Source organism: Notolepis coatsorum (assembly GCF_963971535.1).
Source record: "Notolepis coatsorum genome assembly, chromosome: 5".
In the NCBI taxonomy this organism is placed as follows: Eukaryota; Metazoa; Chordata; class Actinopteri; order Aulopiformes; family Paralepididae; genus Notolepis; species Notolepis coatsorum.
Window position 1 is genome coordinate 57,816,276 of NC_140169.1, and position 27,057 is coordinate 57,843,332.

Here is a 27,057-nt window from a genome sequence, read left to right on the forward strand (position 1 = left end):
TAGCCTATGTTTGCGAAGACGGAAGAGACCCTTCGGCGCTAAACCAATCAGAGAGGGTCTTCGCTGTACGCGGCTAGCCAATCAGAGAGCGTCTTCGCAAAAATTGGCTACGGAAATAAAATCACGCCTCTGTAAACAACACGCGTCTCACGGTACGGCATCTACCGCCCGATAACTACAACTGTCGTAAAATGTCGTAAAGGCGATTATTTCTCCTAAATGATTTCTACTAATTCACATTTCAACGCCCAGCTCTACCGATATATACCCTAAGTAAGCACCATTTATTCTGGTAGAAAATAATTTATAAAAAGAAATAATAATAATTCGATAATACATACAGATAATGTGATCACATGGGGGAAACTGCACAGATTTACAACGCATGCGGATAAGCTTTTGTGGCACCGAATTGCTTATCGAACCTTTTTGATAAATCAGTGCAAAAAAGAGACTTGGATGTCGTGTCTTCTTAACCCTTTCACTGCCGCACTACCAAACGGATAATGAATGAATGAATGAATGAATGAATGAATGAATGAATGAATGAATGAAAACTTCAATTAACAGATTGCAGATACAGTACAGCTCAATACACACAATTGTTGGGGATGCAGACCAGAGAAAGACGTTTGTCTTGTTTACATCAGGGTCCCCCATTTTCAATTCATAGTGACATTTATGACATACACAACATACATGACATCATGACATTTATGGCATAGGGACATACATGACATACAGGTATATAGTACTGTTACATTTGTGACATATATGATATGCAAATATACAGTACTGTTACCCATAGATCCTGACAGAATATATACATATGATGGGGAGGGGACTGTACATTAGGAGGGGGTGGGTGGGTGGGAGAGAAATATACATACGGTGGGGAGAGAATATATACATACGGTGGGGAGGAGACTGTACATTAGGAGGGGGTGGGTGGGTGGGAGAGAAATATACATACGGTGGGGAGAGAATATGCGGTGGGGGGGAGACTGTCTATTAGGAGGGGGTGGGGGGGGGGGGGGGGGGACATTTACGGTGGCCAGTTTCGAATTGCAGCCTCCCGTAGGTGCTCTTTTAGAGCGGTTTTGAATGTGGGTAGGGATTCACATTCCTTTACAGCTTTGGGTAGGGCGTTCCACATTGATGTGGCATAATTGCGAAACGTGTTTAGTCCCTTGTTTGAGCCGAATCTGGGTTTAACATGATTTGTGGAGCTCCCTCTGGTGTAGTGGTCGTGGTATTCACTGACCTTTGGGAAGTATTTTGACATGTACATGGGCACCCCGGTCGTATAGTGTATCTTGTAGACCAGGCCCATTGCAAGTTGCTGTACTCTGTCGTCTACTCTAAGCCATCCTAGGTAGTCAAAGTGGGCAGGGGTGAGGTGGGTTCTAGGAGTAAGGTCAAGTAGTAGTCTGACCAGTTTGTTTTGTGATGTTTGTAATCTTGTTTTTAGCGCCTTTGAGGTGCCTTGGTTTTGATTGATTGATTGAAAACTTTATTAACAGATTGCAGAATGGGTACAGTACAGTACAGCTCAATACATACAATTGTTAAGGGGATGCAGACCAGAGAAAGACTTTCGTCTTGTTTACATCAGGGTCCCCCATTTTCAATTCATCGTAACATATATGACATACATGACATACAGATAGACAGTACTGCTACATCTATACATTTATGACATACCAGATTTGCAAATACAGTACTGTTTGTGATACAAAAAGAGTCCAGAAAAAAAAGTATATATATTTGGCGTAGAAACTGTACATTGGATTGAGTAGGTGGGGGGGGGTCTGTACATTGGAGGTGGTTGGGTGGGTGGGGGGGGGGGGGGGGGGGGGGGTAGGAGTGGGGGGGGGGGGGGTTGGGTAGGAGGGGTGGGGGGGGATACTGTACAACTATACAAACAAAACTGTACATTGGAATATTGACAAGACCATATTTGGTAATTTACTGTACATTGGAGGGGGTTGTGTTAGGACATTTACAGGGGCCAGTTTCGAATTGCAGTCTCCCTTAGGTGTTTTTTGAGAGTGTTTTTGAAAGTGGGTAGTGATTCACATTCCTTTACAGCTTTGGGTAGGGCGTACATTGATGTGGCATAATTGCGAAAACGTGTTTAGTCCCTTGTTTGAGCCAAATCTGGGTTTAACATGATTTGTGGAGCTCCCTCTGGTGTTGTGATCGTGGTATTCACTGACCTTTGGGAAGTATTTTGACATGTACATGGGTACCTTGGTCGTGTAGTGTATCTTGTAGACCAGGCCCATTGCAAGTTGCTGTACTCTGTTGTCTACTCTAAGCCATCCTAGGTTGTCAAAGTGGGCAGGGGTGAGGTGGGTTCTAGGAGTAAGGTCAAGCAGTAGTCTGACCAGTTTGTTTTGAGATGTTTGTAATTTTGTTTTTAGCGCCTTTGAGGTGCTTTGGTACCATGAGGTGCAAGCATAGTCGTAGTACCCTTGAATGAGTGCTCCTGCCAGAGTCTTCAGGGTATTCTTGTTTACCAGTGAGGAGATCCGGTACAAGAATCGAGTTTGTTGGTTGACTTTTTTTATTACATTGGATGCCATTTTGTCACAGGAAAGATTTGCCTCTAGGATGGAACCCAGGTAGGTAATATCTTCTTTCCTTGTGACAATATTGTCACCCACTGTAACTGAGAAGCCGTCGGTCTTGCTGAGTTTGTTATTTGATCCGAAGAGAATGGACTCTGTTTAACCCTTTCACTGCGAATACACAGAAGGTTAACCCTTTGGCTTTCACTGACACACGACAGCCGGTTAACCCTTTCACTGCCACACACAACAGAAGGTTAACCCTTTACTATCACACAACCGACGGCGATAGACAGTACTAAAGGGTTAACCTTCTGTCGTGTGGCAGTGAAAGGGTTAAAAAAATCGATGCCTCAGCCTCATGCTAAATCCCCTGAAGCTCCTTTCTCCGAGTTGACACGACTTGACTGATCTGTGATCAGTGGTCTCTGACTGCGGGCTGATCTGAGATCAGTGGTCTCTCTGGCTGCGGGCTGATCTGAGATCAGTGGTCTCTGGCTGCGGGCTGATCTGAGATCAGCGTGTTGTCTCTGGCTGCGGGCTGATCTACTATCAGGAAATGCAACAGGTGGAAATAGAAAAGCCGAGGGAATGAACCGTCGTCAGCCGTAAGTTCAACCAAGAAACTTGGGACTAAAAATTTGCCGCAATTCACGCTGCGTTTATTTACAATAATCGCAATTTCGTGACCCCATGATCTCGCATGTTTTGTATTCCTCCTCCAGCTAAACGTCAGCAGCTATAGTGGCTTGAAGGTGCGTCTGCTGTGTCGGACACACGATCGGGACTGCGGGACTAGGAGGACCGGGAGTGGGACCTGGACCGGGACAGACTGGGAGATAGCGACTCTCCGTCTCGCACGGTCGGTGAGACACTTCCCCGCACTCTTTTTTACACTCTTCTAAGGATTATTATTATATTTCATTCAGTGTTATGTCTCCACACACACACACACACACACCTTTGCTTTTATACTTAAACTAAAGCATCCCTGATGTAAACGAGACGAAAGTCTTTCTCTGGTCTGCATCGCCTTAACAATTGTGTGTATTGAGCCGTACTGTATATTGTACCCATTCTGCAATCTGTTAATAAAGTTTTCAATCAATCAATCAAACCCCGCCCCCTCCGGCTCCTCTCAGCCAGGGTCGCTCTGCAACAAGAGGGCTGTTGTTGTGTCGTCACAGGCCACTGTGTTGTTTATTTATAGGGACATTGTGTGTCCCACATAATAATGGAGCTGCATGTTTACAAAATAATTAAGAAAAGGGGGGTGTTGTTGTTGACAATTACTGTTGCAAAACAAGCGAATACGTGTATATAATGTCATTAGACATCACACTGTGTATAATGATACTACTACACGTGTGTTGCTCCATGTTGTAATAATCCCACCCGACCGGTCAATATATTCATTGTGATCTGTTGTTGTTAATTGTACTTTTCATTCATTCGCTCCGCAGATCAGCTGGCGCCATGGATGATGGCGGCGGTTCCAATGTGAAGGTCGCTGTCCGCCTCCGACCAATGAACCGGAGAGGTGAGTCCCTGGCTGAGACATGCAGGAACCTTGTGACAGTGGTTTATTTCTGCTCCATGACTCGCATGACTCTCTCTCACAAACTTGGCTAGGACAGGATGATATTCTCTCTTACAGTACTGTATATTTGTATATATTCTTGTATGTCATAAATGTCTGGATGTAACAGTACTGTATATCTGTATGTCGTGTATGTCATAAATGTTATGACAAATTGAAAATGGGGGACCCCCGATGTAAACATCCCCCTTAACAATTGTGTTACCCAATTCTGCAATCTGTTAATAACGTTTTTTCAATCAATCAATAAATCGGACAGAACAACGTCCTCCTGATTTAAGTATCGTATCATTTTATATTTCCCCACTAAACAACATTTCGGCGACATTTCCACGTTATTTGAAATTGAAGCCAGACATTACGGTGGCGGGTTAAATTCTGGGCTTTGATTTCAAATTAAGAAACGGTGCGTTCAACCCCACGTTCTTATTATTAATAAGACTGTTCCTTGGCCTTGACGAGCCCTATTCTTTCATGTGGTGGGAATATAATCAACACTGGGTTATGTTGGCGGGAGTGCTGCCGGAATAACAAGCAGGTTAAAGCAGGAGGGGACATTGTGTCATCAGTGTCACTGAGAACTGAAGATACAGGCATGTTTTCACCCAAGTATGAAAACAACTGACCATGTTATTGAGAAGAAAAAAGCACACGTGTCCTACTCTTAACCCTTTCACTACCACACGACGATCCGAATATGACACGGCTGTCCACTCCTTCTTTGCCCCTTTTTCACATTTACATTTAGTCATTTATTTAGCCGACGCTTTTATCCAAAGCAACTTACAACAAGTTCTGCCTTAACACAAGTCAGCAGGAAGGGTACAACTCTGGCAGCTAAGTAACATTGTTCGTCAAACAGTGTTGAACTTGAGTGCTACACAGTCTTGAGTGCATAGTAGTAGAGACATGTTAGCATAATAGGTACACTAGTAATATAGGCAAAGGCACGGTAGATTAATTAGTACCGGAGTGCATAATAGTAAAAGACAGTATGAAGGTTAGTATTTCTTTTACATTTTTATTTCAGATATTGATTGAAGACGTGTGTTTTTAGTCAACGGCGGAACATTTAGCTTTGATGACCCTCCAGGAGCTCAGATAGGAGTGGGTCTGAAGCGGCCAGAAGATGCAGAGCCTAGGGGTCTTGAGGGTGTGTAGTTATTTAGAGACCATTGACCGGAGGTAGGCGGGAGTGGTTCCAAATACTGCGGCATGGTCATGCTGGACCTACAAAAGGCCTTCGACACTGTCAATCACACTGCATCCCCTTAACAATTCTGTGTATTGAGCCGTACTGTATTGTACCCATTCTGCAATCTGTTAATACAATTTTCAATCAATCAATTCAAAGCTAGCAGTGCATTGCAGTAGTCGAGGCGAGACATGACCGTTGACGCAGGAGGAGTTGAGCGAGGCTTCTTTTGTCAGGAAAGGGCGGATCCTTCTGACGTTGCTCGGGATGAAACCGCAGGTTCTGGTTGTTGTTGTTGAGGCATCACCTTTTATTATGGAAATGAGGAAGAGAACCTTGCTACTTAATGGCCTGACCCTGCTTTTCCTTACCGACGGGAGAGGGAATAGAGAGAGGCGTGTCCGTGTGTTTGTACAGGCCAGGCGTAGATGAATCATCAGGAACAAAACGATGGATTGATGGGGATGTCCTTGCCGCTGGGCGTGTTGGTGTTATGGTCCGAGGGACCTGGCGGGGCTTCAGTGTGTTGAAGTGTGTTGCTCAAGGGTGAGAGGTCTGTGGGACCACTTTAGAAAGTTATGATGATGAGTCATGATGACCAATCCCTGTCATGTAATGCAGCTTAAAAAAAACAGCAGCAGCAGTTTCAGTGGTTATTATTATGTCGGCGCAAATGCTGGATGGTGCTTTTTGACGTTGTTTGTATCCAAAGTCACGTTAGACACAGCAGCCATTGTACTCAGTCAGTGTATAATTAAAAAAAATTCCGAGAGTGTCTGCTTTTTTTTCTTCTTTTTCTAAAGTCGTTACAGGGATTTCCTTAAACAATGGTATAGGGGCACGGTGTAGGGCCACTATGACGATGTGCCAGCGCCACCATGTGTTTTAAATATTTGATAAGCTTGTGGCCAGCTTATACCTCATACACTGTACTTATTGGGAACTTTTGTTTGCTATTTTATTGAAATTATGTTTTTAAGTCGCAGGAAATGACAGCAAATGTCTTTCTTTATTGCACATTTTCTTGCCTCCCAGACGGGGGTCACTGCCCCCCTCCGGACCACCCCCTAGTTGCGACTCAGCGCCGTCTTGTTTGAAGATCCCGGGTGGAGCCCTGCGTTCCGCCTCATCGCACTCTCACCGGTGTTTTCCATGACCATTAAACTCTTGGGTAGCCCGCCCCGATATGTTCTTCTGGAAACTTTACGTAGGGCTGTCCCGGCAGCGTCTATTCTTTCCCCAATACATTTCCAGTTCCGCGTTCGCGTTCTGCGATCTGATTAATGGCCACTGACGTTTGTGGTGCGATCTGATTGGCCACTGACGTTTCTGGTCATGTGACATGTGCGCCCAATCGCGTGACGCGCCCATTTCCGGGTCTAACAGCCTGCAAACTACCTAACGCCTAGTTTATCACTGGTTAAGCTTAGGCGACTCTTTCGAAGTTGGTTAAGGTTAGAGTTTTGAATCAGGGCTGGTGTTCTATCACCATGCTCTAAGACAAACTCTAACCGTAACCAACTTCGAAAGAGTGCCTAAGCTTAACCGGCGAAAGAACTTGCCGTCACACGATTGGCGTGACCAGAAACGTCAGTGGCCAATCGGAGCGCAGAAGGCGAACGCGGAACTGGAAATGTATTGGGGAAAGAATTCAGGCGTCCCGGTAACCATTTCTTGGGCTTACGCTCAAGTAGTAATCATTGTTTGCTGGAAGGAATAATCGCTTTTGTGCATAGATTGCAAGATTTTCTCATTTTTATAATACGCGCATTTCACGTTGCGGAGCTCATAGTGTGGTGAAATACCACGAACATCCACATGGGCCGACGTCTGCTGACTGTGTGGCGAGGATTTCCGTTGACCAATCAACTGTCAGTACTATGGGGTTGCAGCTTTGGTAGGGTGTTTTGCAGGGGCGTGCACAGAAAATGTGGGGGGCAGGGGCTCAAGGGGGGTGCATGCGGGGTACTTTCAAAATAGATAAGCTCTATTTTCTGCCTGGGATAGAGTAGTATACATTTCCGTCTTAATAGTTTGTGTGGATAGTAGTATACCAGGGCTTTACAGTGCGACCATTTCACTCGCATTTGCCCCTAAAAATAGATTTGTGCGAACCAGAAAAATCATTCAGGAGCACAGTGTGTGAGTAATAGTTTTGCGTAGTGGGCGTGTCGACGCGCAATTGTCATTTCATAATAGACACAGAGCAGCGCAGACCCGCTCTGTAATAACTCATCTCGCGAGTCATACTGTATGTTACAAGGGAATGGGGAGTGTTGTATAACCCCCCCACAGTGGTGTGTTCAGTTGGTACGTCCCAGCAGGGACCAGGATGTAAGCTATATGATGCCCATGCTATTGTTTGCAATACGGACGCACAGTTGACACAACGCTCTAGTCTCCTGTCTTTTTATTTCACACAAACAAACATCACGCTGTTTCTATGTGCAACGAAAACTCTGCGAGCAACGGGTCCACTGGTCTAACATGCTTTGCATCCTCGCCATTCCTAAATACCCACGTCGCGCTGAAAACCTTAACTAATGTTAGCTGCTAACTCTAACTAAGCTAACCTGCTAACGCTAACTACTGTAAGCTGGAGGCATAGTGAGGGAAGAAGGGGGCTGAGAGAGTGTGTGTCTCTCTCTCTCTCTCTCTCTCTCTCTCTCTCATTCAAAAGGAAGATATTGATGGACAGTAGATATAGTATATAGCTCAGCAGCTGTAACAGCTTTTTATTACTTTTGATTATTTACATTTCAATAGCGGTTAAATGATAATTAATTAACCCTTTCACTGCCACACTACCAAACGGTTAACCCTTTCACGGCGACAATACACCGAAGGTTAAAGAATTGTATGAAGAATGTTCCATGTTCTGTCATCTAATAAATAATATATTCCATTACCTTTCCTATCTGTATCGAAGTCAAAATGTTGGTATATCGTTACAACATACAAAAGCAGCTTGACAACCGATATCCTTTGCGTCTAGTAGGCATGGGGGACAATGTGTGATTTTGGTGGTATGTGCTATTGCACAGATGTTTGACCCTTAGTATGCACACGCACGCACGCACAGTCTAATATGCATGTAATAAATAGTTTGTTAATAAACTCTGTGTTGGGCGCCCTCGTGGCACACCGCATAGTGCCTCGCACACCTACGCGGCCGTACCGGTTCGCCTCCCGCTCCCGGTGACATTTGTCGTCTGTCTTCCCCGCCTCTTCTCCCGTTCATCCTCTCCTCCTCTGTCGGTCGTGTCTGACCACGAAAAAGCAATAAATTCTAAAAAGAAAAAAAATCTTAAAATAAATAAAATAATAAACTCTGTTACTTGAAAATGTTTCACTGTGCTCCTACATGTCTTTGTGTGCTCCTACATGTCTTTGTGTGCTCCTACATGTCTTTGTGTGCTCCTACATGTCTTTGTGTGCTCCTACATGTCTTTGTGTGCTCCTACATTTTTTCATTTAGGAGCACATGATGTGCTCCTTGGGGAAGAAGGTTAGCGTAGAGCCCTGTATACATTCCCCCCTTCGGCCCTATCTGTGTGTACCACGCCTCTGGTGTTCTGTGCCCCAGAGCTGTAGTTAAAATCCGCGCAGGCTAGCGGTGCTCTGCCCTCCAAACCCCGACGAGACCGTGACTTGCTCACCCTCTCTTTGTCTCTCTCTCTCCCCTCGGTACCTGTGTGTGTTTCCCACCAGAAAAGGACCTGAAGACCAAATGTGTGGTGGACATGGAGGGCAACCAGACGGTGCTGCATCCGGCCAGCGTCAACCTGAGCAGAGGAGACCCCAGGTAGGGAACTCAACCTGAGCAGAGGAGACCCCAGGTAGGGAGCGTCAACCTGAGCAGAGGAGACCCCAGGTAGGGAGCGTCAACCTGAGCAGAGGAGACCCCAGGTAGGGAGCGTCAACCTGAGCAGAGGAGACCCCAGGTAGGGAGCGTCAACCTGAGCAGAGGAGACCCCAGGTAGGGAGCGTCAACCTGAGCAGAGGAGACCCCAGGTAGGGAGCGTCAACCTGAGCAGAGGAGACCCCAGGTAGGGAGCGTCAACCTGAGCAGAGGAGACCCCAGGTAGGGAGCGTCAACCTGAGCAGAGGAGACCCCAGGTAGGGAGCGTCAACCTGAGCAGAGGAGACCCCAGGTAGGGAGCGTCAACCTGAGCAGAGGAGACCCCAGGTAGGGAGCGTCAACCTGAGCAGAGGAGACCCCAGGTAGGGAGCGTCAACCTGAGCAGAGGAGACCCCAGGTAGGGAGCGTCAACCTGAGCAGAGGAGACCCCAGGTAGGGAGCGTCAACCTGAGCAGAGGAGACCCCAGGTAGGGAGCGTCAACCTGAGCAGAGGAGACCCCAGGTAGGGAGCGTCAACCTGAGCAGAGGAGACCCCAGGTAGGGAGCGTCAACCTGAGCAGAGGAGACCCCAGGTAGGGAGCGCAACCTGAGCAGAGGAGACCCCAGGTAGGGAGCGTCAACCTGAGCAGAGGAGACCCCAGGTAGGGAGCGTCAACCTGAGCAGAGGAGACCCCAGGTAGGGAGCGTCAACCTGAGCAGAGGAGACCCCAGGTAGGGAGCGTCAACCTGAGCAGAGGAGACCCCAGGTAGGGAGCGTCAACCTGAGCAGAGGAGACCCCAGGTAGGGAGCGTCAACCTGAGCAGAGGAGACCCCAGGTAGGGAGCGTCAACCTGAGCAGAGGAGACCCCAGGTAGGGAGCGTCAACCTGAGCAGAGGAGACCCCAGGTAGGGAGCATCAACCTGAGCAGAGGAGACCCCAGGTAGGGAGCGTCAACCTGAGCAGAGGAGACCCCAGGTAGGGAGCGCAACCTGAGCAGAGGAGACCCCAGGTAGGGAGCGTCAACCTGAGCAGAGGAGACCCCAGGTAGGGAGCATCAACCTGAGCAGAGGAGACCCCAGGTAGGGAGCGTCAACCTGAGCAGAGGAGACCCCAGGTAGGGAGCGTCAACCTGAGCAGAGGAGACCCCAGGTAGGGAGCGTCAACCTGAGCAGAGGAGACCCCAGGTAGGGAGCGTCAACCTGAGCAGAGGAGACCCCAGGTAGGGAGCGTCAACCTGAGCAGAGGAGACCCCAGGTAGGGAGCATCAACCTGAGCAGAGGAGACCCCAGGTAGGGAGCGTCAACCTGAGCAGAGGAGACCCCAGGTAGGGAGCGCAACCTGAGCAGAGGAGACCCCAGGTAGGGAGCGTCAACCTGAGCAGAGGAGACCCCAGGTAGGGAGCATCAACCTGAGCAGAGGAGACCCCAGGTAGGGAGCGTCAACCTGAGCAGAGGAGACCCCAGGTAGGGAGCGTCAACCTGAGCAGAGGAGACCCCAGGTAGGGAGCGTCAACCTGAGCAGAGGAGACCCCAGGTAGGGAGCGTCAACCTGAGCAGAGGAGACCCCACCTGAGCAGAGGAGACCCCAGGTAGGGAGCGTCAACCTGAGCAGAGGAGACCCCAGGTAGGGAGCGTCAACCTGAGCAGAGGAGACCCCAGGTAGGGAGCGTCAACTTGAGCAGAGGAGACCCCAGGTAGGGAGCGTCAACCTGAGCAGAGGAGACCCCAGGTAGGGAGCGTCAACCTGAGCAGAGGAGACCCCAGGTAGGGAGCATCAACCTGAGCAGAGGAGACCCCAGGTAGGGAGCGTCAACCTGAGCAGAGGAGACCCCAGGTAGGGAGCGTCAACCTGAGCAGAGGAGACCCCAGGTAGGGAGCGTCAACCTGAGCAGAGGAGACCCCAGGTAGGGAGCGTCAACCTGAGCAGAGGAGACCCCAGGTAGGGAGCGCAACCTGAGCAGAGGAGACCCCAGGTAGGGAGCGTCAACCTGAGCAGAGGAGACCCCAGGTAGGGAGCGTCAACCTGAGCAGAGGAGACCCCAGGTAGGGAGCGTCAACCTGAGCAGAGGAGACCCCAGGTAGGGAGCGTCAACCTGAGCAGAGGAGACCCCAGGTAGGGAGCGTCAACCTGAGCAGAGGAGACCCCAGGTAGGGAGCGTCAACCTGAGCAGAGGAGACCCCAGGTAGGGAGCGTCAACCTGAGCAGAGGAGACCCCAGGTAGGGAGCGTCAACCTGAGCAGAGGAGACCCCAGGTAGGGAGCGTCAACCTGAGCAGAGGAGACCCCAGGTAGGGAGCGTCAACCTGAGCAGAGGAGACCCCAGGTAGGGAGCGTCAACCTGAGCAGAGGAGACCCCAGGTAGGGAGCGTCAACCTGAGCAGAGGAGACCCCAGGTAGGGAGCGTCAACCTGAGCAGAGGAGACCCCAGGTAGGGAGCGTCAACCTGAGCAGAGGAGACCCCAGGTAGGGAGCGTCAACCTGAGCAGAGGAGACCCCAGGTAGGGAGCGTCAACCTGAGCAGAGGAGACCCCAGGTAGGGAGCGTCAACCTGAGCAGAGGAGACCCCAGGTAGGGAGCGCAACCTGAGCAGAGGAGACCCCAGGTAGGGAGCGTCAACCTGAGCAGAGGAGACCCCAGGTAGGGAGCGTCAACCTGAGCAGAGGAGACCCCAGGTAGGGAGCGTCAACCTGAGCAGAGGAGACCCCAGGTAGGGAGCGTCAACCTGAGCAGAGGAGACCCCAGGTAGGGAGCGTCAACCTGAGCAGAGGAGACCCCAGGTAGGGAGCGCAACCTGAGCAGAGGAGACCCCAGGTAGGGAGCGTCAACCTGAGCAGAGGAGACCCCAGGTAGGGAGCATCAACCTGAGCAGAGGAGACCCCAGGTAGGGAGCGCAACCTGAGCAGAGGAGACCCCAGGTAGGGAGCGTCAACCTGAGCAGAGGAGACCCCAGGTAGGGAGCGTCAACCTGAGCAGAGGAGACCCCAGGTAGGGAGCGTCAACCTGAGCAGAGGAGACCCCAGGTAGGGAGCGTCAACCTGAGCAGAGGAGACCCCAGGTAGGGAGCGTCAACCTGAGCAGAGGAGACCCCAGGTAGGGAGCGTCAACCTGAGCAGAGGAGACCCCAGGTAGGGAGCGCAACCTGAGCAGAGGAGACCCCAGGTAGGGAGCATCAACCTGAGCAGAGGAGACCCCAGGTAGGGAGCGTCAACCTGAGCAGAGGAGACCCCAGGTAGGGAGCGTCAACCTGAGCAGAGGAGACCCCAGGTAGGGAGCGCAACCTGAGCAGAGGAGACCCCAGGTAGGGAGCGTCAACCTGAGCAGAGGAGACCCCAGGTAGGGAGCGTCAACCTGAGCAGAGGAGACCCCAAGTAGGGAGCGTCAACCTGAGCAGAGGAGACCCCAGGTAGGGAGCGTCAACCTGAGCAGAGGAGACCCCAGGTAGGGAGCGCAACCTGAGCAGAGGAGACCCCAGGTAGGGAGCGTCAACCTGAGCAGAGGAGACCCCAGGTAGGGAGCGTCAACCTGAGCAGAGGAGACCCCAGGTAGGGAGCGTCAACCTGAGCAGAGGAGACCCCAGGTAGGGAGCGTCAACCTGAGCAGAGGAGACCCCAGGTAGGGAGCGTCAACCTGAGCAGAGGAGACCCCAGGTAGGGAGCGTCAACCTGAGCAGAGGAGACCCCAGGTAGGGAGCGTCAACCTGAGCAGAGGAGACCCCAGGTAGGGAACTCAACCTGAGCAGAGGAGACCCCAGGTAGGGAACTCAACCTGAGCAGAGGAGACCCCAGGTAGGGAGCGCAACCTGAGCAGAGGAGACCCCAGGTAGGGAGCGTCAACCTGAGCAGAGGAGACCCCGGGTAGGGAGCGTCAACCTGAGCAGAGGAGACCCCAGGTAGGGAGCGTCAACCTGAGCAGAGGAGACCCCAGGTAGGGAGCATCAACCTGAGCAGAGGAGACCCCAGGTAGGGAGCGTCAACCTGAGCAGAGGAGACCCCAGGTAGGGAGCGTCAACCTGAGCAGAGGAGACCCCAGGTAGGGAGCGTCAACCTGAGCAGAGGAGACCCCAGGTAGGGAGCATCAACCTGAGCAGAGGACACCCCAGGTAGGGAGCGTCAACCTGAGCAGAGGAGACCCCAGGTAGGGAGCGTCAACCTGAGCAGAGGAGACCCCAGGTAGGGAGCGTCAACCTGAGCAGAGGAGACCCCAGGTAGGGAGCGTCAACCTGAGCAGAGGAGACCCCAGGTAGGGAGCGTCAACCTGAGCAGAGGAGACCCCAGGTAGGGAGCGTCAACCTGAGCAGAGGAGACCCCAGGTAGGGAGCGTCAACCTGAGCAGAGGAGACGCCAGGTAGGGAGCGTAAACCTGAGCAGAGGAGACCCCAGGTAGGGAGCATCAACCTGAGCAGAGGAGACCCCAGGTAGAGAGCGTCAACCTGAGCAGAGGAGACCCCAGGTAGGGAGCGTCAACCTGAGCAGAGGAGACCCCAGGTAGGGAGCGTCAACCTGAGCAGAGGAGACCCCAGGTAGGGAGCGCAACCTGAGCAGAGGAGACCCCAGGTAGGGAGCATCAACCTGAGCAGAGGAGACCCCAGGTAGGGAGCTCAACCTGAGCAGAGGAGACCCCAGGTAGGGAGCGTCAACCTGAGCAGAGGAGACCCCAGGTAGGGAGCGCAACCTGAGCAGAGGAGACCCCAGGTAGGGAGCATCAACCTGAGCAGATGAGACCCCAGGTAGGGAACTCAACCTGAGCAGAGGAGACCCCAGGTAGGGAGCGCAACCTGAGCAGAGGAGACCCCAGGTAGGGAGCATCAACCTGAGCAGAGGAGACCCCAGGTAGGGAGCGTCAACCTGAGCAGAGGAGACCCCAGGTAGGGAGCGTCAACCTGAGCAGAGGAGACCCCAGGTAGGGAGCGTCAACCTGAGCAGAGGAGACCCCAGGTAGGGAGCGTCAACCTGAGCAGAGGAGACCCCAGGTAGGGAGTGTCAACCTGAGCAGAGGAGACCCCAGGTAGGGAGCGTCAACCTGAGCAGAGGAGACCCCAGGTAGGGAGCGCAACCTGAGCAGAGGAGACCCCAGGTAGGGAGCATCAACCTGAGCAGAGGAGACCCCAGGTAGGGAGCTCAACCTGAGCAGAGGAGACCCCAGGTAGGGAGCGTCAACCTGAGCAGAGGAGACCCCAGGTAGGGAGCGCAACCTGAGCAGAGGAGACCCCAGGTAGGGAGCATCAACCTGAGCAGAGGAGACCCCAGGTAGGGAACTCAACCTGAGCAGAGGAGACTCCAGGTAGGGAGCGTCAACCTGAGCAGAGGAGACCCCAGGTAGGGAGCGTCAACCTGAGCAGAGGAGACCCCAGGTAGGGAGCGTCAACCTGAGCAGAGGAGACCCCAGGTAGGGAGCGCAACCTGAGCAGAGGAGACCCCAGGTAGGGAGCGTCAACCTGAGCAGAGGAGACCCCAGGTAGGGAACTCAACCTGAGCAGAGGAGACCCCAGGTAGGGAGCGCAACCTGAGCAGAGGAGACCCCAGGTAGGGAGCGTCAACCTGAGCAGAGGATACCCCAGGTAGGGAGCGTCAACCTGAGCAGAGGAGACCCCAGGTAGGGAGCGTCAACCTGAGCAGAGGAGACCCCAGGTAGGGAGCGTCAACCTGAGCAGAGGAGACCCCAGGTAGGGAGCGTCAACCTGAGCAGAGGAGACCCAGGTAGGGAGCGTCAACCTGAGCAGAGGAGACCCCAGGTAGGGAGCGTCAACCTGAGCAGAGGAGACCCCAGGTAGGGAGCGTCAACCTGAGCAGAGGAGACCCCAGGTAGGGAGCGTCAACCTGAGCAGAGGAGACGCCAGGTAGGGAGCGTCAACCTGAGCAGAGGAGACCCCAGGTAGGGAGCATCAACCTGAGCAGAGGAGACCCCAGGTAGGGAGCGCAACCTGAGCAGAGGAGACCCCCGGTAGGGAGCGTCAACCTGAGCAGAGGAGACCCCAGGTAGGGAGCGTCAACCTGAGCAGAGGAGACCCCAGGTAGGGAGCGTCAACCTGAGCAGAGGAGACCCCAGGTAGGGAGCGTCAACCTGAGCAGAGGAGACCCCAGGTAGGGAGCGTCAACCTGAGCAGAGGAGACCCCAGGTAGGGAGCGTCAACCTGAGCAGAGGAGACCCCAGGTAGGGAGCGTCAACCTGAGCAGAGGAGACCCCAGGTAGGGAGCGTCAACTTGAGCAGAGGAGACGCCAGGTAGGGAGCGTCAACCTGAGCAGAGGAGACCCCAGGTAGGGAGCATCAACCTGAGCAGAGGAGACCCCAGGTAGGGAGCGCAACCTGAGCAGAGGAGACCCCCGGTAGGGAGCGTCAACCTGAGTAGAGGAGACCCCAGGTAGGGAGCGTCAACCTGAGCAGAGGAGACCCCAGGTAGGGAGCGTCAACCTGAGCAGAGGAGACCCCAGGTAGGGAGCGTCAACCTGAGCAGAGGAGACCCCAGGTAGGGAGCGTCAACCTGAGCAGAGGAGACCCCAGGTAGGGAGCGTCAACCTGAGCAGAGGAGACCCCAGGTAGGGAGCGTCAACCTGAGCAGAGGAGACCCCAGGTAGGGAGCGCAACCTGAGCAGAGGAGACCCCAGGTAGGGAGCATCAACCTGAGCAGAGGAGACCCCAGGTAGGGAGCTCAACCTGAGCAGAGGAGACCCCAGGTAGGGAGCGTCAACCTGAGCAGAGGAGACCCCAGGTAGGGAGCGTCAACCTGAGCAGAGGAGACCCCAGGTAGGGAGCGTCAACCTGAGCAGAGGAGACCCCAGGTAGGGAGCGTCAACCTGAGCAGAGGAGACCCCAGGTAGGGAGCGTCAACCTGAGCAGAGGAGACCCCAGGTAGGGAGCGCAACCTGAGCAGAGGAGACCCCAGGTAGGGAGCATCAACCTGAGCAGAGGAGACCCCAGGTAGGGAGCGTCAACCTGAGCAGAGGAGACCCCAGGTAGGGAGCGTCAACCTGAGCAGAGGAGACCCCAGGTAGGGAGCGTCAACCTGAGCAGAGGAGACCCCAGGTAGGGAGCGCAACCTGAGCAGAGGAGACCCCAGGTAGGGAGCGTCAACCTGAGCAGAGGAGACCCCAGGTAGGGAGCGTCAACCTGAGCAGAGGAGACGCCAGGTAGGGAGCGTCAACCTGAGCAGAGGAGACCCCAGGTAGGGAGCGTCAACCTGAGCAGAGGAGACCCCAGGTAGGGAGCGCAACCTGAGCAGAGGAGACCCCCGGTAGGGAGCGTCAACCTGAGCAGAGGAGACCCCAGGTAGGGAGCGTCAACCTGAGCAGAGGAGACCCCAGGTAGGGAGCGTCAACCTGAGCAGAGGAGACCCCAGGTAGGGAGCGTCAACCTGAGCAGAGGAGACCCCAGGTAGGGAGCGTCAACCTGAGCAGAGGAGACCCCAGGTAGGGAGCGTCAACCTGAGCAGAGGAGACCCCAGGTAGGGAGCGTCAACCTGAGCAGAGGAGACCCCAGGTAGGGTGCGCAACCTGAGCAGAGGAGACGCCAGGTAGGGAGCGTCAACCTGAGCAGAGGAGACCCCAGGTAGGGAGCGTCAACCTGAGCAGAGGAGACCCCAGGTAGGGAGCGTCAACCTGAGCAGAGGAGACCCCAGGTAGGGAGCGTCAACCTGAGCAGAGGAGACCCCAGGTAGGGAGCGCAACCTGAGCAGAGGAGACCCCAGGTAGGGAGCGTCAACCTGAGCAGAGGAGACCCCAGGTAGGGAGCGCAACCTGAGCAGAGGAGACCCCAGGTAGGGAGCGTCAACCTGAGCAGAGGAGACCCCAGGTAGGGAGCGTCAACCTGAGCAGAGGAGACCCCAGGTAGGGAGCGTCAACCTGAGCAGAGGAGACCCCAGGTAGGGAGCGTCAACCTGAGCAGAGGAGACCCCAGGTAGGGAGCGTCAACCTGAGCAGAGGAGACCCCAGGTAGGGAGCGTCAACCTGAGCAGAGGAGACGCCAGGTAGGGAGCGTCAACCTGAGCAGAGGAGACCCCAGGTAGGGAGCGTCAACCTGAGCAGAGGAGACCCCAGGTAGGGAGCTCAACCTGAGCAGAGGAGACCCCAGGTAGGGAGCGTCAACCTGAGCAGAGGAGACCCCAGGTAGGGAGCATCAACCTGAGCAGAGGAGACCCCAGGTAGGGAGCGTCAACCTGAGCAGAGGAGACCCCAGGTAGGGAGCGTCAACCTGAGCAGAGGAGACCCCAGGTAGGGAGCGTCAACCTGAGCAGAGGAGACCCCAGGTAGGGAGCGCAACCTGAGCAGAGGAGACCCCAGGTAGGGAGCATCAACCTGAGCAGAGGAGACCCCAGGTAGGGAGCTCAACCTGAGCAGAGGAGACCCCAGGTAGGGAGCGTCAACCTGAGCAGAGGAGACCCCAGGTAGGGAGCGCAACCTGAGCAGAGGAGACCCCAGGTAGGGAGCATCAACCTGAGCAGATGAGACCCCAGGTAGGGAACTCAACCTGAGCAGAGGAGACCCCAGGTAGGGAGCGCAACCTGAGCAGAGGAGACCCCAGGTAGGGAGCATCAACCTGAGCAGAGGAGACCCCAGGTAGGGAGCGTCAACCTGAGCAGAGGAGACCCCAGGTAGGGAGCGTCAACCTGAGCAGAGGAGACCCCAGGTAGGGAGCGTCAACCTGAGCAGAGGAGACCCCAGGTAGGGAGCGTCAACCTGAGCAGAGGAGACCCCAGGTAGGGAGCGTCAACCTGAGCAGAGGAGACCCCAGGTAGGGAGCGCAACCTGAGCAGAGGAGACCCCAGGTAGGGAGCATCAACCTGAGCAGAGGAGACCCCAGGTAGGGAGCTCAACCTGAGCAGAGGAGACCCCAGGTAGGGAGCGTCAACCTGAGCAGAGGAGACCCCAGGTAGGGAGCGCAACCTGAGCAGAGGAGACCCCAGGTAGGGAGCATCAACCTGAGCAGAGGAGACCCCAGGTAGGGAACTCAACCTGAGCAGAGGAGACTCCAGGTAGGGAGCGTCAACCTGAGCAGAGGAGACCCCAGGTAGGGAGCGTCAACCTGAGCAGAGGAGACCCCAGGTAGGGAGCGTCAACCTGAGCAGAGGAGACCCCAGGTAGGGAGCGCAACCTGAGCAGAGGAGACCCCAGGTAGGGAGCGTCAACCTGAGCAGAGGAGACCCCAGGTAGGGAACTCAACCTGAGCAGAGGAGACCCCAGGTAGGGAGCGCAACCTGAGCAGAGGAGACCCCAGGTAGGGAGCGTCAACCTGAGCAGAGGATACCCCAGGTAGGGAGCGTCAACCTGAGCAGAGGAGACCCCAGGTAGGGAGCGTCAACCTGAGCAGAGGAGACCCCAGGTAGGGAGCGTCAACCTGAGCAGAGGAGACCCCAGGTAGGGAGCGTCAACCTGAGCAGAGGAGACCCCAGGTAGGGAGCGTCAACCTGAGCAGAGGAGACCCCAGGTAGGGAGCGTCAACCTGAGCAGAGGAGACCCCAGGTAGGGAGCGTCAACCTGAGCAGAGGAGACCCCAGGTAGGGAGCATCAACCTGAGCAGAGGAGACCCCAGGTAGGGAGCGCAACCTGAGCAGAGGAGACCCCCGGTAGGGAGCGTCAACCTGAGCAGAGGAGACCCCAGGTAGGGAGCGTCAACCTGAGCAGAGGAGACCCCAGGTAGGGAGCGTCAACCTGAGCAGAGGAGACCCCAGGTAGGGAGCGTCAACCTGAGCAGAGGAGACCCCAGGTAGGGAGCGTCAACCTGAGCAGAGGAGACCCCAGGTAGGGAGCGTCAACCTGAGCAGAGGAGACCCCAGGTAGGGAGCGTCAACCTGAGCAGAGGAGACCCCAGGTAGGGAGCGTCAACTTGAGCAGAGGAGACGCCAGGTAGGGAGCGTCAACCTGAGCAGAGGAGACCCCAGGTAGGGAGCATCAACCTGAGCAGAGGAGACCCCAGGTAGGGAGCGCAACCTGAGCAGAGGAGACCCCCGGTAGGGAGCGTCAACCTGAGTAGAGGAGACCCCCGGTAGGGAGCGTCAACCTGAGCAGAGGAGACCCCAGGTAGGGAGCGTCAACCTGAGCAGAGGAGACCCCAGGTAGGGAGCGTCAACCTGAGCAGAGGAGACCCCAGGTAGGGAGCGTCAACCTGAGCAGAGGAGACCCCAGGTAGGGAGCGTCAACCTGAGCAGAGGAGACCCCAGGTAGGGAGCGTCAACCTGAGCAGAGGAGACCCCAGGTAGGGAGCGCAACCTGAGCAGAGGAGACCCCAGGTAGGGAGCATCAACCTGAGCAGAGGAGACCCCAGGTAGGGAGCTCAACCTGAGCAGAGGAGACCCCAGGTAGGGAGCGTCAACCTGAGCAGAGGAGACCCCAGGTAGGGAGCGTCAACCTGAGCAGAGGAGACCCCAGGTAGGGAGCGTCAACCTGAGCAGAGGAGACCCCAGGTAGGGAGCGTCAACCTGAGCAGAGGAGACCCCAGGTAGGGAGCGTCAACCTGAGCAGAGGAGACCCCAGGTAGGGAGCGCAACCTGAGCAGAGGAGACCCCAGGTAGGGAGCGTCAACCTGAGCAGAGGAGACCCCAGGTAGGGAGCGTCAACCTGAGCAGAGGAGACCCCAGGTAGGGAGCGTCAACCTGAGCAGAGGAGACCCCAGGTAGGGAGCGCAACCTGAGCAGAGGAGACCCCAGGTAGGGAGCGTCAACCTGAGCAGAGGAGACCCCAGGTAGGGAACTCAACCTGAGCAGAGGAGACCCCAGGTAGGGAGCGCAACCTGAGCAGAGGAGACCCCAGGTAGGGAGCGTCAACCTGAGCAGAGGAGACCCCAGGTAGGGAGCGTCAACCTGAGCAGAGGAGACCCCAGGTAGGGAGCGTCAACCTGAGCAGAGGAGACCCCAGGTAGGGAGCGTCAACCTGAGCAGAGGAGACCCCAGGTAGGGAGCGTCAACCTGAGCAGAGGAGACCCCAGGTAGGGAGCGTCAACCTGAGCAGAGGAGACCCCAGGTAGGGAGCGTCAACCTGAGCAGAGGAGACGCCAGGTAGGGAGCGTCAACCTGAGCAGAGGAGACCCCAGGTAGGGAGCGTCAACCTGAGCAGAGGAGACCCCAGGTAGGGAGCGCAACCTGAGCAGAGGAGACCCCCGGTAGGGAGCGTCAACCTGAGCAGAGGAGACCCCAGGTAGGGAGCGTCAACCTGAGCAGAGGAGACCCCAGGTAGGGAGCGTCAACCTGAGCAGAGGAGACCCCAGGTAGGGAGCGTCAACCTGAGCAGAGGAGACCCCAGGTAGGGAGCGTCAACCTGAGCAGAGGAGACCCCAGGTAGGGAGCGTCAACCTGAGCAGAGGAGACCCCAGGTAGGGAGCGTCAACCTGAGCAGAGGAGACCCCAGGTAGGGAGCGTCAACCTGAGCAGAGGAGACCCCAGGTAGGGAGCGCAACCTGAGCAGAGGAGACCCCAGGTAGGGAGCATCAACCTGAGCAGAGGAGACCCCAGGTAGGGAGCTCAACCTGAGCAGAGGAGACCCCAGGTAGGGAGCGTCAACCTGAGCAGAGGAGACCCCAGGTAGGGAGCGCAACCTGAGCAGAGGAGACCCCAGGTAGGGAGCATCAACCTGAGCAGAGGAGACCCCAGGTAGGGAACTCAACCTGAGCAGAGGAGACTCCAGGTAGGGAGCGTCAACCTGAGCAGAGGAGACCCCAGGTAGGGAGCGTCAACCTGAGCAGAGGAGACCCCAGGTAGGGAGCGTCAACCTGAGCAGAGGAGACCCCAGGTAGGGAGCGCAACCTGAGCAGAGGAGACCCCAGGTAGGGAGCGTCAACCTGAGCAGAGGAGACCCCAGGTAGGGAACTCAACCTGAGCAGAGGAGACCCCAGGTAGGGAGCGCAACCTGAGCAGAGGAGACCCCAGGTAGGGAGCGTCAACCTGAGCAGAGGATACCCCAGGTAGGGAGCGTCAACCTGAGCAGAGGAGACCCCAGGTAGGGAGCGTCAACCTGAGCAGAGGAGACCCCAGGTAGGGAGCGTCAACCTGAGCAGAGGAGACCCCAGGTAGGGAGCGTCAACCTGAGCAGAGGAGACCCCAGGTAGGGAGCGTCAACCTGAGCAGAGGAGACCCCAGGTAGGGAGCGTCAACCTGAGCAGAGGAGACCCCAGGTAGGGAGCGTCAACCTGAGCAGAGGAGACCCCAGGTAGGGAGCATCAACCTGAGCAGAGGAGACCCCAGGTAGGGAGCGCAACCTGAGCAGAGGAGACCCCCGGTAGGGAGCGTCAACCTGAGCAGAGGAGACCCCAGGTAGGGAGCGTCAACCTGAGCAGAGGAGACCCCAGGTAGGGAGCGTCAACCTGAGCAGAGGAGACCCCAGGTAGGGAGCGTCAACCTGAGCAGAGGAGACCCCAGGTAGGGAGCGTCAACCTGAGCAGAGGAGACCCCAGGTAGGGAGCGTCAACCTGAGCAGAGGAGACCCCAGGTAGGGAGCGTCAACCTGAGCAGAGGAGACCCCAGGTAGGGAGCGTCAACTTGAGCAGAGGAGACGCCAGGTAGGGAGCGTCAACCTGAGCAGAGGAGACCCCAGGTAGGGAGCATCAACCTGAGCAGAGGAGACCCCAGGTAGGGAGCGCAACCTGAGCAGAGGAGACCCCCGGTAGGGAGCGTCAACCTGAGTAGAGGAGACCCCCGGTAGGGAGCGTCAACCTGAGCAGAGGAGACCCCAGGTAGGGAGCGTCAACCTGAGCAGAGGAGACCCCAGGTAGGGAGCGTCAACCTGAGCAGAGGAGACCCCAGGTAGGGAGCGTCAACCTGAGCAGAGGAGACCCCAGGTAGGGAGCGTCAACCTGAGCAGAGGAGACCCCAGGTAGGGAGCGTCAACCTGAGCAGAGGAGACCCCAGGTAGGGAGCGCAACCTGAGCAGAGGAGACCCCAGGTAGGGAGCATCAACCTGAGCAGAGGAGACCCCAGGTAGGGAGCTCAACCTGAGCAGAGGAGACCCCAGGTAGGGAGCGTCAACCTGAGCAGAGGAGACCCCAGGTAGGGAGCGTCAACCTGAGCAGAGGAGACCCCAGGTAGGGAGCGTCAACCTGAGCAGAGGAGACCCCAGGTAGGGAGCGTCAACCTGAGCAGAGGAGACCCCAGGTAGGGAGCGTCAACCTGAGCAGAGGAGACCCCAGGTAGGGAGCGCAACCTGAGCAGAGGAGACCCCAGGTAGGGAGCGTCAACCTGAGCAGAGGAGACCCCAGGTAGGGAGCGTCAACCTGAGCAGAGGAGACCCCAGGTAGGGAGCGTCAACCTGAGCAGAGGAGACCCCAGGTAGGGAGCGTCAACCTGAGCAGAGGAGACCCCAGGTAGGGAGCGCAACCTGAGCAGAGGAGACCCCAGGTAGGGAGCGTCAACCTGAGCAGAGGAGACCCCAGGTAGGGAACTCAACCTGAGCAGAGGAGACCCCAGGTAGGGAGCGCAACCTGAGCAGAGGAGACCCCAGGTAGGGAGCGTCAACCTGAGCAGAGGAGACCCCAGGTAGGGAGCGTCAACCTGAGCAGAGGAGACCCCAGGTAGGGAGCGTCAACCTGAGCAGAGGAGACGCCAGGTAGGGAGCGTCAACCTGAGCAGAGGAGACCCCAGGTAGGGAGCGTCAACCTGAGCAGAGGAGACCCCAGGTAGGGAGCGCAACCTGAGCAGAGGAGACCCCAGGTAGGGAGCGTCAACCTGAGCAGAGGAGACCCCAGGTAGGGAGCGTCAACCTGAGCAGAGGAGACCCCAGGTAGGGAGCGTCAACCTGAGCAGAGGAGACCCCAGGTAGGGAGCGTCAACCTGAGCAGAGGAGACCCCAGGTAGGGAGCGTCAACCTGAGCAGAGGAGACCCCAGGTAGGGAGCGTCAACCTGAGCAGAGGAGACCCCAGGTAGGGAGCGCAACCTGAGCAGAGGAGACCCCAGGTAGGGAGCATCAACCTGAGCAGAGGAGACCCCAGGTAGGGAGCTCAACCTGAGCAGAGGAGACCCCAGGTAGGGAGCGTCAACCTGAGCAGAGGAGACCCCAGGTAGGGAGCGCAACCTGAGCAGAGGAGACCCCAGGTAGGGAGCATCAACCTGAGCAGAGGAGACCCCAGGTAGGGAACTCAACCTGAGCAGAGGAGACCCCAGGTAGGGAACGCAACCTGAGCAGAGGAGACCCCAGGTAGGGAGCATCAACCTGAGCAGAGGAGACCCCAGGTAGGGAGCGTCAACCTGAGCAGAGGAGACCCCAGGTAGGGAGCGTCAACCTGAGCAGAGGAGACCCCAGGTAGGGAGCGTCAACCTGAGCAGAGGAGACCCCAGGTAGGGAGCGTCAACCTGAGCAGAGGAGACCCCAGGTAGGGAGCATCAACCTGAGCAGAGGAGACCCCAGGTAGGGAGCGCAACCTGAGCAGAGGAGACCCCAGGTAGGGAGCGTCAACCTGAGCAGAGGAGACCCCAGGTAGGGAGCGTCAACCTGAGCAGAGGAGACCCCAGGTAGGGAGCGCAACCTGAGCAGATGAGACCCCAGGTAGGGAGCATCAACCTGAGCAGAGGAGACCCCAGGTAGGGAGCTCAACCTGAGCAGAGGAGACCCCAGGTAGGGAGCGTCAACCTGAGCAGAGGAGACCCCAGGTAGGGAGCGCAACCTGAGCAGAGGAGACCCCAGGTAGGGAGCATCAACCTGAGCAGAGGAGACCCCAGGTAGGGAGCATCAACCTGAGCAGAGGAGACCCCAGGTAGGGAGCGTCAACCTGAGCAGAGGAGACCCCAGGTAGGGAGCGTCAACCTTTAGTCGACTATTGGTTGAAAAAAATATTTTTAAATGTAAATTTTTTTTTTTTTTTTTTTTATCATTCCATTTGGGCTGTGGGGGGTGCTTAATGTCTGAAGGAGTCGACTGAAGGCTTCTTGTCCTCTGCAAAAGCATGCAATTGGTCCACTGATGGATACATCTTGATATTTGTCTAGTATAGTGTGTTCATTAGACGGGTGATCCTGATGGCCTGCATGGGGATAGTGAAAACAGTCTGCCCGCTCTGATAATCAGACTACTTTGATCCCGTTTGAAACTAGTACCCAAAGGTGTCCATCTAACCACAGTCACCGTCTTGCCGAAGCCCCCCAACTCCACAAAGTCAGCTTTTCAGGTGAAATAGGAAAAACAAGTTGATTTCCCTTTCCCCCCCGTTGATGCCCCACATATTTGACAATCACGTTAGATTAGATTAAAAATACATATACAGCACAAGTACAGTACAACAAAAAAAGAGGTTTAACATCCAACCAGCCTCTGCAAATGTAACAGTGAAGTGCAATAGTAATATACAATGTACAGGTGATTAAACTGGGTATAGTGGTAAGTAATCAGATGTATGTACAGAGTTGTAGTATTCATACTGTATGTACAGTGATACAGGTATAAAGAAACTATGGTAGTAAGTCATACTGGTCAGCAGCGTAACTAGTAAGAGTAGGTAAGGGATATGTAGTATATTAGTATATATATATATATATATATATATATATATATATGTACACGCTAAGAATAGAAGAAAAGAAAAAATATATACAGCAAAAATATACACAGCACATGCCATTTATCAGCGGTCCTATGTACAGATGGACTATGGATAATAAACACAGTATTGCACCAGATTTGGCTATAAACCTCGTTTTATAGGTTGAAGCTGTACAGGTCGTACAGCCTGTGTACATTTACAGAGTTCTTGACTTTATGAAAATACTTTCCTGTGTGTGTGTGTGTGTGTGTGTGTGTGTGTGTGTGTGTGTGTGTGTGTGTGTGTGTGTGTGTGTGTGTGTGTGTGTGTGTGTGTGTGTGTGTGTGTGTGTGTGTGTGTGTGTGTGTGTGTGTGTGTGTGTGTTGGTTAATACACACAGAGCTGTGCAGTATATGGAGACTCTATCTGCTTGCCAGCTCCCCTCATGCGGAGTCACCACACTCCTCCCCCTCCCTCCCTCTCTTCCTCATTCCCTCTTCTCTCTCTCTCCCTCCTCCACCTCTTTCCCTCTCTCTCTCCATCCCTCTCTCTCCATCCCTCCCTCTCTGTCTCTCCCTCCTCTCTCTCCCCCTCCTCTCTTTCTCTCCCCCTCCTCCCTTTCTATCTCTCTCCCACCTCCTCCTCCCTCTCTCTATCCCCCTTCTCTTCCCCCCCTCTCCTCCTCCCCTCTCTCTCTCTCTCTCTCTCTCTCTCTCTCTCTCTCTCTCTCTCCCCCCTCTCTCTCTCTCTCCTCCTTGCACTATTGCTCTCTTTACAAAGGGTGTGTCTGTTCTTGCTCCGTCCTGTTCAGGTAGTCAGGGAGATTCAACTGGTTTGTGTGGGCGGGTGCCCGTTCAGAATTCCGATGAAATATAGAGTGCTGTTCAAATGTTAAGAATGATCAATCAATCTGGTCAATCAAAGTGGTTATAAAACATGCTACTCAAATGTGTTCTGTGCCCTGACACTGACGACACGGTCCTGTCCTAGTTGTCCCTCCTAGCAGACTGTGATTGTGTGTGTGTGTGTGTGTGTGTGTGTGTGTGTGTGTGTGTGTGTGTGTGTGTGTGTGTGTGTGTGTGTGTGTGTGTGTGTGTGTGTGTGTGTGTGTGTGTGTGTGTGTGTGTGTGACAGTGTGTGTGTGTGTGACAGTGTGTGTGTGTGTGTGTGTGTCAGTCATGGTGAGCGGCTCCCAGGGGCATTTCTACTCCTACATAACCTGGTTCACCTCGGGCCCCTGTCCCTTGTTCAAGAGAGAGGGCGTCTTGTATTCGAGAGGGTTGTTAATATAAAACTCCTCTGTCGAGCTGTACTGTTTATTGTGTCATCGGTGTGTGTGTGTGGTGTGTGTGTTTGCCCTGACATGCTACAGTACAGTTGCTGCAAGCTGTTTCCCCTCAGGGATCGGTGTGAACAGGTTTTGCAGGCTCTCGGATCTCGGCTCTGCACAGACAAGCGCTTCCATGATTCCATTAGAGAGAGCGAGCGAGAGGGCGAGCGAGAGAACGAGAGAGCGAGCAAGAGAGAGTTTAATTTTAGCCAATGAGCAAATATATCTTCTGGGTGATCAGGGATGTTCCTCGTTTATGATGCATGTATGCAGGGTTCGCACAAGGTCCTTGGAGTGCTTAAGTGCTTCATTAAAAAAAAATCCTTAAACAGCCCATTTTTTTAACAAGGTGCTTAAAAGTCCTTGAAATTCAACCATTCGCATTGACAGTTTTGTTTATCCACGATAAAATTGTTCTGAATAAAAAAAAAAAAAAAAAAAAAGTATCCACTTTTTCTCATTATTTTTCTATTTTCCTCCCATCCCAATTTCGCCTCGCCAATTCTCCCCTGTCTCGAACGTTGCTAGACTATGCCTCCCACTGGTCGGCTGCAGTGAGGCCCAAGCCTTGCATCACGTGTCCCCTCCGGTACACGAGGAGGCAGCTGTCGCATCTTTTCACCTGAACAGCACGATCTCTCTGTGGCGAGGAGTAACACGTGGGAGGGGCACGCTGCCCCCGTCACTTCCTGATTCTGCTGTACAGGCGCACCAACCGACCTGTAGGAGTCGCTGTCCACAACGTCCGATCCCCACCCACCGGCTTTCCCACCCTCTAACACTGCCAATGTTATTGAATACATTTTTATATTTAGAGGCAGCCTAATTTTCATAGCCTAATTGATCTAAAAGATGCACATGCTACTGTTTCTGTTTGTTTATTAAATAAAACCGGTGGATAGGCCAATGCAATGCTGTTATTATTATAGGCTACGATGGTGAAGGGTGTCATTCACGTCGGTCTGAAGTGCCTATTTATGTACCCTTTGATTTTATTGATCCATCCTGTTAAAATGATTAACTGAATTGAACTGAAACTGAACATTTTAACTGAATTTAAACTGAAACGGAAAATAACTTATCATT

The 27,057-nt window shown here is 54.6% G+C and overlaps 1 protein-coding gene across 1 annotated transcript in view; it reads left to right on the forward strand.

The window, feature by feature from the left end:
- Window positions 1–3,153: 3,153 nt before the first annotated feature.
- Window positions 3,154–27,057, forward strand: part of LOC311228209 (kinesin-like protein KIF13B) — a gene marked incomplete at its 3' end in the record, with an annotated part of 71,321 nt that continues 47,417 nt past the window's right edge. Inside the window, exons 1-4 of the mRNA XM_084314120.1 lie at window positions 3,154–3,181; window positions 3,299–3,435; window positions 4,037–4,113; window positions 9,080–9,173. Of these exons, the coding sequence (XP_084170246.1) occupies window positions 4,050–4,113; window positions 9,080–9,173 (158 nt within the window). The 5' untranslated portion in view covers window positions 3,154–3,181; window positions 3,299–3,435; window positions 4,037–4,049. The remainder of the gene's footprint in view (window positions 3,182–3,298; window positions 3,436–4,036; window positions 4,114–9,079; window positions 9,174–27,057) is intronic.